Source organism: Loxodonta africana, chromosome 19, assembly GCF_030014295.1.
Source record: "Loxodonta africana isolate mLoxAfr1 chromosome 19, mLoxAfr1.hap2, whole genome shotgun sequence".
NCBI lineage: Eukaryota > Metazoa > Chordata > Mammalia > Proboscidea > Elephantidae > Loxodonta > Loxodonta africana.
Genome location: NC_087360.1, coordinates 42,650,640 through 42,663,356, shown reverse-complemented (window position 1 = coordinate 42,663,356; position 12,717 = coordinate 42,650,640). Strand labels below are relative to the sequence as shown.

At 41.9% G+C, this 12,717-nt stretch overlaps 1 protein-coding gene across 16 annotated transcripts in view; it reads left to right on the top strand.

Annotated features, from left to right (window-relative positions):
- The first annotated feature begins 1,020 nt into the window (after nt 1–1,020).
- MSRA (methionine sulfoxide reductase A) overlaps nt 1,021–12,717 on the top strand; it is an 813,898-nt gene continuing 802,201 nt past the window's right edge. For 9 of the 16 annotated variants that reach the window (XM_064272636.1, XM_064272627.1, XM_064272622.1 and 6 more), the window contains exon 1: nt 1,021–1,266. In XM_064272636.1, the coding sequence (XP_064128706.1) occupies nt 1,131–1,266 (136 nt within the window). In that variant the 5' untranslated portion in view covers nt 1,021–1,130. Of the gene's footprint in view, nt 1,267–9,487; nt 9,539–12,717 lie in introns of all 16 variants that reach the window. The other 7 variants (XM_064272626.1, XM_064272623.1, XM_064272630.1 and 4 more) reach the window with 6 other exon arrangements.

Sequence of the window (12,717 nt, the reverse complement as noted above, 5' to 3'; positions counted from 1 at the left end):
TTTTACTGTGCATGCTCTGCACCTGGTGAGGGACTTGAAAAACAACTCAGGATGGTTATCAGTAAATATTAACTGGTCAAGCATGTAGGGATAGGAAATATGGCCCCTTATCTTGTCTAAGTACCTAGTTTGTTAGTCACAAGTAGTCCTCGAGTGCCAGCAGTAAAAGTTATATGGTGGTCTGCATTTAGGTTTAGATTCTAAGAATAATGAATCAGAGGTTATTTAATTATAGCTGGTCAAGCACACAGGGCCTTGGAATGCAGCCCTTATCTTGTCTGAGCACCTAGTTTGTTAATCACAAGTAGTTCTCGGGTGCTAGCAGTAAAAGTTATATGGTGGTCTGCATTTAGGTTTAGATGCCAAGAATACTGAATCCCAAACCAAAAAACCAAACCCACTGCCATCAAGTCAATTCTGACTCATAGCGACCCTACAGGACAGAGTAGAACTGCCCCACAGGGTTTCCAAGGAGAACCTGGCGGATTCGAACTGCTGACCTTCTGGTTTGCAGCTGTAGCGGGTAACCACTACGCTACCAGGGTTTCCGAATACTGAAACAGAGGTTATTTAATTACAGCCAGTCCGATCTCTTGCCTGTCTCAACATCATGTCTCCAACGGAAACACACATAAATTCCAGTAGTCCCTAAGGAGATGGTGAAATTTGAATGAACTTTGAAATTAAATTACAACACAAAGGTTAGGCATTATTATTTTTTGGCCTTTGTCACTGTACTTCGTGCCGCTATTAGTACACTTGTTCTTTGCCAGAGAACTTTGTCCTCAAGCAGAGAGCCAGAAAAACTGGCTCCGTACTACTGTCACCACGTACTCCCTTCAGAGAACGGACACACGTATAACCCGTCTGCCCCAAGTCTTAAATAGGTAACCTGTATTCCGGGGTGACCGCTTGCAAAATCGGGAGGGCACTAGGCCTCGGGGATCCGCGCCTGCCCGCAGCCCGGCCCAGTGCACGCCGGTCCCGCGCCGCCGCCGCCGCCGCCGCCGCCGACGACGACGACGACGAGGAGGAAGGGCGCCAAACTCGGGCTCTGCAAGTGGTAGTTCCGCTCTCGGACTCGCGGTTCGGCCCCACGGCGCGGCGGCCCTTAGCCTGGCGCTCCGCCCATGCTCTCGACCACTAAGAAGGTTCGCCAGCTCTTCCACAGCCTTTTTCCTTCCCCAAGAATGGGCGATTCTGCTTCTAAGGTCGTCAGCCCTCAGGAGGCCTTGCCCGGCAGGAACGAGCCGATATCAGTAGCGGGTAAGGACGCGGGCACGCACAGAGGTTGCGGTCGCCTCTGGTGCGCAAGCGCGCGAGCTCGGGAAGCTGTTTATACTCCGCCAGCAGGGAAGGAAGTCTTGGGACGGCTTCAGTTTGGGTTTTAGTCCCGGATTCCGCGCAGGCGCTAGGAGGCGCCAGGAGGGGAGGAAAAACAGTAGTCTTTGCTGGGGTGGGTTTGAGCTGACTCTTATTAGCTTCTCACCTTGCTAAAACAAAACACTTTCAAGGAATCTAATGTGTTGAGATAACTCACCTATTGTGTAAATACCTTGGCAGCTCCAAACTTTGGGTAGGAAAAGCACTGACCTGACTTCCCGCCGTTTCTGACAAGTATAAGCCACAGGATGTTTTTTGTGCCCCCTCATTCTTTTCTTTTTTGATCCGGGGCGCTGTTTCCGGCCACTTGCAGCGATGGTGCAGGGCTGTACAGGCACTGGGAGGATACATAACGATGAAAACTTAAGTGCTGAAATTGAATCTCAGTCGGGTGTTGTGGCTGCTGAAATTATCCTCTGCCTCCTGTTATCCTTTAGGACGCCCTGGATTTCTCCAGTTGGCAGAAGCTGCCCTGGCCCTGCGCTCTCTCATTTGCGTGGGCTAAGTGGGCGGACCGCGTTCTTAGATGAGGCCGCCCCTGTGTATCAGTGGTGCAAAGGTGTTATTTTACAACAGGGCTTCTCAGACTTAAAAAAAAAAAAAAAAAAAATCCTGTCAATAGCATACCAATACTTTTGGAAAATACAATAAAAACGAATAAATAGAAAAATGGCCACGTGGTTGCATGCCATACCCACTGGCCTTGAGTTGATTCTGACTCAGAGCAACCACTGCCCTGGTGGAGCATTGGTTAAAGCGCTGGGTTGCTAACTGAAAGGATGGTGAACCCCCCAACTACTCCTGGGGAGAAAGATGCGGCAGTCTGCTTCCCTAAAGATTACGACGTTGTGAACTCTTTGGGGGCAGTTTGCATGACACGGTAATGTTAAATTGCTAGAAAAGTCTTCAGAAGGTACTTTCGATTTCTGCCTCAGACTGATAACAAGCAGTTCCCAGACAGCACTGGTGAGGACCATACTGTGAGTAGGATTAACTTAGTACAGTGATTGTCAAAGTGTGGCCCCCAGAACAGCAGCATCTGCATTACTTGGGGAGCCTTGCCCCAGACTACTGAATCAGAAACTGGATCGGGATCCACCCTGATTTTTAAACAAGCCTTCTGGTTCTAATGCACCGTACAGTTTGAAAACCATTTTCTTACAGCTCTGGGTGGTTGGTTAAGTAATGAATAATCTTTTGCCTATAGTTTAATGCCAAGATAATTCCTGCATTTAAAAATGCCCTAAAAAATTCTTCTATTTTTCTTTTCCTTAATTAATTTTTGAGTATAGGAGAAGGTCATGGTGAGCTTTCATAGCATCATATAGAATGAGATTAGAGAAGGTAGAGGTTTATTGGATTTGGGGCAGTTTGGAAATTGATGCTTTGTGACCTTTTTCTCATTCACCTACATTAGCAGTTGCTATTCCCTACTTCTCTGATCACTTTGCACCCAACCCTGTGCCACCTGTTCCCAGCCCTAGAGGCCTATTTATTTTTGACTTAAATTCAGAGAATGGATTTGGAAAAAAAAATTTTTTTCTTAATTTTATCTAAGCTTTATTAATTTGTTTAAAAATGAATTCTTTTTTACAAACCAGGATTCATAAATGGGTGTTTAAAGGTAATACTTTCTAAATGATGGACTTCCCCAGCTTGTACTGTATAGTTCAGTGTCTTTGGTATGCCCTCCCAGATGTCTAAGAAACAAACAAAAAATTCTTTATCAGATTTCTAAACCACCACTCTTCTGGCAGTTTGTTGTACTGTGGTGGCGTGTGTGCTGCTGTGATGCTGGAAGCTATGCCATTGGTATTTCAAATACCAGCAGGAACACCCATGGAGGACAGGTTTTAGTGGAGCTTCCAGACTGAGACAGACTAGGAAGAAGGACATGGCAATTTACTTGTAAAAATATTGGTCAGTGAAAACCTTATAAAGAGAGGAGGAACATTGTCTTGATATACTGCTGGAAGATGAGCTTCTCGGGCAGGAAGGCATTCAAAATGTAACTGGAGAGGAGTTGCATCCTAAAGTAGAAAAAAAAAATTTTTTTTTTTGAGTAAGCCTTAAAGATGTGGATGGAGTAAAGCTTTCGGGACCTTCATTTGCTGAAGTGGCATGACTCGAAATGAGAAGAATCAGCTGCAAACCTCCATTAATAATTAAAACATGAAAGGTATGAAGTATGAATCTAAAATTGAAAGTTTTTGAAAATGAAATGGCTCGCTTTAAGATTGATATCCTAGTATTAGTGAGCTGAAATGGACTGATATTGACCATTTTGAATCATACAATCATATTGTCTACTATGACGAGTTAAAGAGGAATGGTACCTCATGCATCATTAAACAGAAAATTTCAAGATCTGCCCTGAAGTACAGTGCTGTCAGTGATAGGATAATATCCATGTGCCTACAAGGAAGACCACTTAATACGACTATTATTCAAATTTATGCAGAAGCCACTAATGCCAAAGATGAAGAAACAGCAGGTTTATACTAACTTCTGCAGTCTTAAATTGATCAAACATGCAATTGAGATGTAGTGATAATTACTGGTGATTGGAATGCAAAAGCTGGAAACAAGAAGGATTCGTAGTTGGGAAATATGGCCTTAGTGACAGAAGCTACATTGGAGATTGCATGATAGAATTTTTTGAGACCAACGACCTTAGTTATCTAGTGCAGCTGTAACAGAAATATCACAGGTGGATGGCTTTAACAAAGAGAAGTTTATTTTCCCTCAGTAAAGTAGGCTAAAAGTCTAAATTCAGGGTGTCAGCTCCAGGGGAAAGCTTTTTCTCTCTATCGGTCTTCTCATCAATTTTCCCCCAGACTAGGAGTTTCTCTGCACAGGGACCCCAGGTCCAAAGGATGTGCTCTGCTCCCGGCACTGCTTTCTTGATGGTATGAGCTACTTCACTCTCTGCTTGTTTCTCTTTTGTTTTATCTCTTGCAAGATCAAAGGTGGTGCAGGCCACACCCCAAGGAAACTCCCTTTACATTGGATCAGGGATGGCCTGAGCAAGGGTGTTACATCCCACCCTAATCCCCTTTAACCACAGACAGAGACCATGATTTATAACACATAGGAAAATCACAAAATGGAGGACAACCACCCTAATCCCTTTTAACCACAGGCAGAGATCATGATTTATAACACATAGGAAAATCACAAAATGGAGGACAACCACACAATACTGGGAATCATGGCCCAGCCAAATTGATACATAGATTTTTTTGGGGGACATAATTCAATCCATGACAGACCTATTCATTGGAAATACCTTTTTTCAACAACGTAAATGATGACTACATATGTGGACCTTGCCAGATGGAATACACAGGAATTAAATCGATTACATCTGTGGAAAGAGACCACGGAGAAGCTCAATATCAGTCAGAGCAACGCCAGGAACCAACTGAGGAACAAATCATAAGCTGCTCAAATGCAAGATTAAATTAAGCTGAAGAAAATTAGAACAAGTTTATGAGAGCCAAAGTATGACCTTGAGTATATCCCACCTGAATTTAGAGACCATCTCAAGAATAGATTAGACACATTGAACACTAATGACCAAAAACCAAGTGAGTTGTGGGATGGTATCAAGGACATCATACATGAAGAAAGCAAGCAGTCATTAAAAGGAGTGGAAAGAAGGAAAAGAAAAAAATGGATGTCAGAAGAAACTCTGAAAGGTGCTCTTGAACATAGAGTAGCTATAGTGAAAGGAGAAAGTGAAGTAAAAAGTTCGAATAAAAAGTTTCAAAGGGAGGCTTGAGAAGATACTGTAAGTATTATAATGAAATGTGCAAAGACCTGGAGTTAGAAAACCAAAGGGAAGAACATGCTCGGCATTTCTTAAGATGAAAGAACTGAAGAAAATACTCAAGTTGCAATATTGAAGGGTTCTACAGGGAAAATGTTAAACATTGCAGGAAGCATCAAAAGAAAATGGAAGGAATATACAGAGTCACTGTACCAAAAAGAATTGGTTGACATTCAGCCATTTCAGAAGGTAGCCTATGATCAAGAAATGATGGCACTGAAGGAAGAGATCCAAGCTACACTGAAGGCATTGGTGAAAACAAGCCTCCAGGAATTGACGGAATACCAACTGAGATGTTTCAACAAACTGATGCAGTGCTGGAGGTGCTCACTTGTCTATGTCAAGAAATTTGGAAGACAAGCTACCTGCCCAATTGACTGGAAGAGATTCATATTTGTGGCCATTCCAAAGAAACTTGATCCAATAGAATGTGGAAATTATCAAACAGTATCATTAATATCACACAGAAGTAAAATTTTGCTGAAGATAATTAAAAAATGGTTGCAGCAGTACATTGACAGGGAACTGCCAGAAGTTCAAGCTGGATTCAGAAGAGGACGTGAACTGAGGGATGTCATTGGATGTCAGATGGATCTTGGCTGAATACCAGAAAGATGTTTACCTGTGTTTTATTGACTATGCGAAGGCGTTTGACTGTGTGGAGCATAACAAATTGTGGATAACATTGACAAGAATGGGAAACACTTAATTGTGCTCATGAGGAACATGTACATAGACCAAGAGGCAGTTGTTTGAACAGAACAAGGGGCTACTGCATGGTTTAAAGTCAGGAAAGGTGTGTGTCAGGGTTGTATCCCTTCATTATACTTCTTCAATCTGTATGCTGAGCAGATAATCTGAGAAGCTGGACTATATGAAGAAGAATGTGATATCAGAATTGGAGAAAGACTCATTAACAACCTGTGATATGCAGATGACACAACTTTGCCTGCTGAAAATGAAAAGGACTTGAAGCAGTTACTGAAGAAGATCCAAGACTACAGCATTAATATAGATTACAGCTGAACATAAAGAAAACAAAAATCCTCACAAGTGGACCAATAAGCAGCATCGTGATAAATGGAGAAATGATTGAAGTTAAGGATTTCATCTTACTTGGATCCATAATCGACACCCATGGAAGCAGCAGTCAAGAAATTAAGCAATGTATTGCACTGGGCAAATCTGCTGCCAAAGACTTCTTTCAAGTGTTAAAAATCGAAGATCTCCCTTTGAGGACTAAGGTGCGCCTGACCCAAGCCATGGTATTTTCAGTTGGTCATATGCATGGAAAAGCTGAAAAATGAATAAGGAAGACCAAAGAAGAATTGATGCCTTTCAATTACGGTGTTGGCAAAGAATGTTGAATATACCATGGACTGCCAAAAGAACGAACAAATCTGTCTTGGAAGAAGTACCACCAGAATGTTCCTTAGAAGCAAGGGTGGCGAGACTTTGTCTTATACACTTTGGACATGTTATCAGGAGAGATCAGTCCCTGGAGAAGGGCATCATGCTTGGTAAAGTAGAGGGTCAGTGAAAAAGAGGAAGACCCTCAACGAGATGGATTGACACAGCAGTGGCTGCAAGAATGGGCTCAAGCATAGCAACAATTGTGAGGATGGCACATAATAGGGCAGCTTTTCGTTCTGTTGTACATAGGGTTGCTATGAGTCGGAACTGAGTCGACTGTACCCAACAACAACAACAACAAACCAGAAGGATGAACAAATCTGTCTGGGAAGAAATACAGCTAGAATGCTCCTTATAAGTGAGGATGGCAAGACTTCATCTCATGTACTTTGGAAATGTTATCAGGAGGGACCAGTTCCTGGAGAGGGATATCATACTTGGTGTCATGGATTGAATTGTGTCCCCCAACAAAATGTATGTATCAATTTGACTGGGCCATGATTCCCGGTATTGTGTGATTGTCCACCATTTTATCATCTGATGTGAGTTTACTATGTGTTGTAAATCCTTCCTCTATAATGTTAATGAGGGGAATGGGCCGCAGGTGTGTTGATGAGGCAGCGCTCAACATACAGGATTGGATTGTGTCTTAAGCCAATTTCTTTTGGGATATAAAAGAGAGAATTGAGGAGAGAGACAGGGGGACCTCATACCACTAAGAAAGTGGTGCTGGGAGCAGAGCGTGTCTTTTGGACCCAGGGTTACTTCACAGATAAACTCCTAGTCCAGGAGAAGATTGATGGGAAGGACCTTCCTCCAGAACCAATAGAGAGAGAAGCTTTCTCCAGGAGCTGATGCCCTGAATTTGGACCTTTAGCTTACTTTACTGTGGGAAAATAAATTTCTCTTTGTTAAAGCCATCCACTTGTGGTATTTCTGTTATAGCAGCACTAGGTAACTATGACAGAATTTGGTACCAGGAGTGGGGTGCTGCTCTAACAGATACTTAAAATGTGGAAGTAGTTTTGAAACCTGAATGGATAGAAGATTCAGAAGAAAGTGAGGAGAACTGTTAACACTGGAGAAGGCGCAGATGGTGAGAGATAGCAGCAGAGTACTGGCAGTGGAAGAGAACCAGCAGCAGCAGAACCAGAAGACCAGTATGAGATGACACTGGAGCCAACCCGTGGAGTGAGAAAGCTGAGTACCTGTGCACGGGAGGCTTCCTGATGGAGTGGGGGTGTCTCCAGGTACTTACTGGTGGAGCTACAGAACTTTGAAACACTTGCCCCAACAGGCCAGATGTGGATGTGAGACCTGAGGGCTGAGAGGCCAAGAAACCAGGAAGCAGAAGCTGAAGAGATAAGGAACACAGGAAGCTGAGCTGCCTCAGTCTCAAGAGATATGGCCATAACCTCTGAGTTTTCAAAAGGTGGAGCCATGGCCTCTGGTATTTCTAAGGGTGGAATCACCACTCGATGGACTAGAAGAATGGTGCACCTAATGCTGAGGGAGCAGAGAGTTGCTGTCCCAGTGGGCCTGAAAGGTGGAGCTGAAGCCCAGGGCCAAGGGGCCTCCACTCAGAACCTGAAGAATGTGGCCAATACCTAGAGTCTGGAGGGCAGGGCCATCGTGCAAATTGTCTCACAGAATAGAGAATTGATGCTAAGGTAAGGTGACTTGCTTGGTGCCTATTATCCCTTCTTTCCCTCTAGTTTCTCACGTTTGTAATGGAAATGTCTAGCTTGTGCCTGTTCTGCCATTGTGCCTTCAGAAGCAGATAATTTGTATTCTAGATTTCACAGATGAAGAGGAATTTTTGGATTTTGGACTTGGAGTTAAGACTTTTGCTATGATATAATGGGGTAAATATGATTTACACATTGCAAGGATGTGATTTTATGGGGGCCAAAGGGTGGAATGTCATGGATTGAATTGTATCCCCCAGAAAATGCATGTGTCAGTTTGGCTGGGCCATGATTCCCAGTATTATGTGATTGTCCACCATTTTGTCATCTGACATGATTTCCCTATGTGTTGTAAATCCTGCCTCTATGATGGTAATGATGGGGGATGGGTGGCAGTTGTGTTGATGATGGAGTAGGAGCACTCAATCTAAGGGATTGGATTGTGTCTTGAGCTGGTTTCTTTTGGAATATAAAAGAGAGAAGTAAGCAGAGAGACCTCATATCACCAAGAAAGCAGTGCCAGGAGCAGAACGTGTTGTTTGGACCCAGGGTTCTTGTGCAGAGAAGCTCCTACTCCAGGGAAAGATTGATGAAAAGGACTTTTCTCCAGAGCCAACAGGGAGAGAAAGCCTTCCCCTGGAGCTGATGCCCTGAATTTGGACTTTTAGTCTACTTTACTGTGAGGAAATAAATTTCTCTTTGTTAAAGCCATCCACTTGTGGTATTTCTGTTATAGCATCAGTAAATAACTAAGACACTTGGTAAAGTAGAGGGTCAGAGAAAAAGTGGAAGACTCTCAGCGAGATGGATTGACACAGTGGCTGAACAATGGGATCAAACATAGCAACGATTGTGAGGATGGCACAGGACTGGGCAGTATTTTGTTATATTGTACATAAGGTTGCTTAGTCGGAACTGACTCCATGGCACCTAACAACAACAAAAACAACAACAACATGTCTGTTGTTACTTGCACCTTCTCTCAAAAGTGCTATGATATATCTCTGATGCTTTTGATTTAAGAAGACAAGGCCTATCTCTTTAGTGTCTTTTGTTCAGCCTAGTACCAGGTATGTAGCATTCTCAAATACTTTAGTCTTAAGGGTTATTTTATCAGTTTTAATCCTATCTTTTTTGTGTTGTTAAGGAATGTTTTCCCTTTTATAAACAGGTAGATTTCCACTACCAGTAGGAAAGTGGTGGATTTTCACTTTGCAAGAAGGTAAGATTCAAACCGTCACTCTCCTTTAATGTTTAGTTTCTTCCAGGGTCTCTAAAGTGAATCAAACATGAATAGACCTTCTTTGGATGATTGATTAAAACTAAACCTGGACTGAACTTCCTCATTTGAAGTACACTCAGCTTAGTGGTTGCCTCTGGACAGCTCTGGCGGCCTGGAAGGGCAATTGGCCTGGTCTTATGTGTATAAAGGAAACCCTGGTGATGTAGTGGTTAAGAGCTATGGCTGCTAACCAAGATGTCGGCAGTTCAGATCCACCAGGCACTCCTTAGAAACTCTATGGGGGCAGTTCTGCTCTGTCCTATAGGGTCACTATGAGTTGGAATTGACTCAATGGCAGTGGATTTGGTTTGGTTTATGTGTGGCGATGTTCTTATTCTGCTTCAGTGCCTGGCTACAAAGCAATATTCTGAGAACTTTGAAACTGAGGGAAAAGGGGGATTCATTCTTGTTGAAGAAAATTGGTGAGTTTTTGCTGGAGATAGGCAGAAGGAGGAAAGCTTATAATTAACATCTCAGAGTGCCTCCTATATCGTTAAAATGTATGTTTATTGTAATCAGTAACTGATGTTATTTCCAGTGAATTGATTAGAAACCCTGCTTTTATTTTATATGGCACTATTTTTTAATTAGATGGAAAACATTGCTCATTTGTTTTCTTGATTAGATATTTGGAATTTGGAGATATCATTTAAGATTACCTGACAATTTCTGTTCAACCTCTGCTTTTTTGCCTTTCTTAGATAGCTTTTAGTCTATTTTTTGTTGTAATGCTTTTTTGAGGGCCAGTGTCTTACTTTCTTAGTGCTGCTGTAACAGAAATACCACAAGTGGTGGCTTTCAGAAACAGAATTTTTTTTTTTGTCACAGTTTAGGAGGCTAGAAGTCTGAATTCAGGGTGCTGGCTCTATGAGAAGGCTCTCTTTGTCCACTCTGGGGGAAAAATCCTTGTTGTAGCTTCTCTATCGTTCTTCTGGGCATTCCTTGGAGACCTCTAAGAGGCATCTATCTTTTCCCCCATTCAAATTTGCTTTCTTCTCTGCCTGATCTGCTCTTTTATATCTCAAAAAGGATTAGTTTAAGACACAACCTGTCAAGGCTGCACTAACCTCACAAATGGGATTATATCCATATATATAGGGGTTATGATCCAGCACATATTTTGGGAGGACACATTCAATCCATAACAGGAATAGAGAAGAAGTAGAATAATTGATGAAGGTATCTTCTTTTAAGAACTTAAAATATAAATAGTAAAACAGTAGAACTACTATATTAATCCAAAAGGCATTTTAAAAAATTATGAAATATTAACTAGTGTAATCAAGAGAGAAGGAAGGATGTATAAATACTCAAAATAAGAACTGAGAAGAGGGAATAACAGTAGAAACAGAAAAAGAATCAACAGATTATTTACTGAACTCTTTGAAAGTAAATTTGAAAAACTTGGATGGAATTGGTAATTTTTAGGAAAGTATAATTTACCAAAACTGACCTCAGAAGAATATCTAAACAGATCAATTTCTATAGAAAAGATAAAGTTGTCAAAGAGTTACCTCTTCCCAAAGCGTTAAGTTCAGAGAATTCCAAAGGGGATTTTTACCAAACATTTAAAGAGCAGACAATTACAATACCATTTTAAATGGAAAAAACACATCCAAATTCTTTTTAAGAAGCAGGTAAAACATTGTCACCAAACCTGAAAAAGACTGCACAAAAAAGAAAACTACAGAGCATTCTCACTTAGGAATACTGAAGCAAAACTCCGAAATATATGAGCAAAGAGAATCTGGCAATGGGCCAATATTAGGAAATCTATTAATATAATTAATCATATTAATTGATTGGAAACCCTTGTGGCATAGTGGTTAAGAGCTACGGCTACTAACCAAGATGTTGGCAGTTCGAATCCACAAGGTGCTCCTTGGGAACTGTATGGGGCGGTTCTATTCTGTCCTATAGGGTCACTATGAGTCAGAATCCACTCGATGGCAATGGGTTTTGGTTTTTTGATTAATTGATCAAACGAGACAAGTGGTGTATCTGCCTCCATAGAAGCTTCAAAGTTATTTGACCAGATTTAACAACCATTTTTGATAATAACACTCAAAATAGTAGAAATAGATTGCTACTTCCTTAACTCAATAAAATTAATTTATTTCAGCCCAAAAGCCATCATCGCACTTAATGAAGAAACAGTTTCCCACTAAAGTACAAATCAAGACAATGATACCCATCATTAACACTCTTATTTAACATTGTATTGTCAGTATTAGCCAATGCAATCAGACAGGAGAATGCAATTACAGATGTACAAATTGCAAAAGAGGAGGTAAAACTAACACCATTTGCAGATGGTAAAATTATATACGTGGAAAATCCAAGAGAATTTGGTATCAGAGTATACACTTATAAACAGAAATTAATAGCTCTGCTATATAAAAACAAAAATCTGTTAGGAAATATAATAGAAGAAAACACCCATTTATAATAGCAACCAAAACAGTAAAATTTAGGAGTAAACTTAAGAAATATGCAAAAGTTATATGAAGAAATTTTTAAAACACTGAGGACAGGAGGCGGAGCCAAGATGGCGGAATAGACAGACGCATCCGGTGAGCCCTTTTTACAACAAAGACCGGAAAAAAAAAGTGAAACAAGTATATATGTGACAATCTGGGAGCCCTGAGCTTCAAAGGCAAGCTTAGAAAACGAACTGAGGAGCAGAGGGAGGAAGACACCGTTCAGAGGCAGAGAGGAGTTACTAGACCTGAATCGCAGGGAGCCCTCAGGCACCATTCCTGGAGCGGTGGTGGTGGCAGTGGGCTGGTCCTAGTGTTCGGCCACAGTTTCCTCAGGGAGAAGCAGCCAGCCAGACAACCCACTCACATCTCCGGAACCTGAGGAGAACGGCACTCTCAGCAAAAGCTAAGTACTTGTGTATATTTTAATGGGCCCCCTCACCCGCAAACCGGTTTCAGTGGCTGAAATCCCTGTGCCTGAGATAGGCCCTGTTGAGCACCTAGAGCCATCCTCCTGGCCTTGGGGAAGGAAAAAATTTGCATTTGGGGGAAAAGATAATTTGCTAGCTCAACTAACCGGGGGAGTTCAGGACAGAAGCAGCTTCTGTCCAGGCATAAACAGTCTGTGGACTTTGAGCA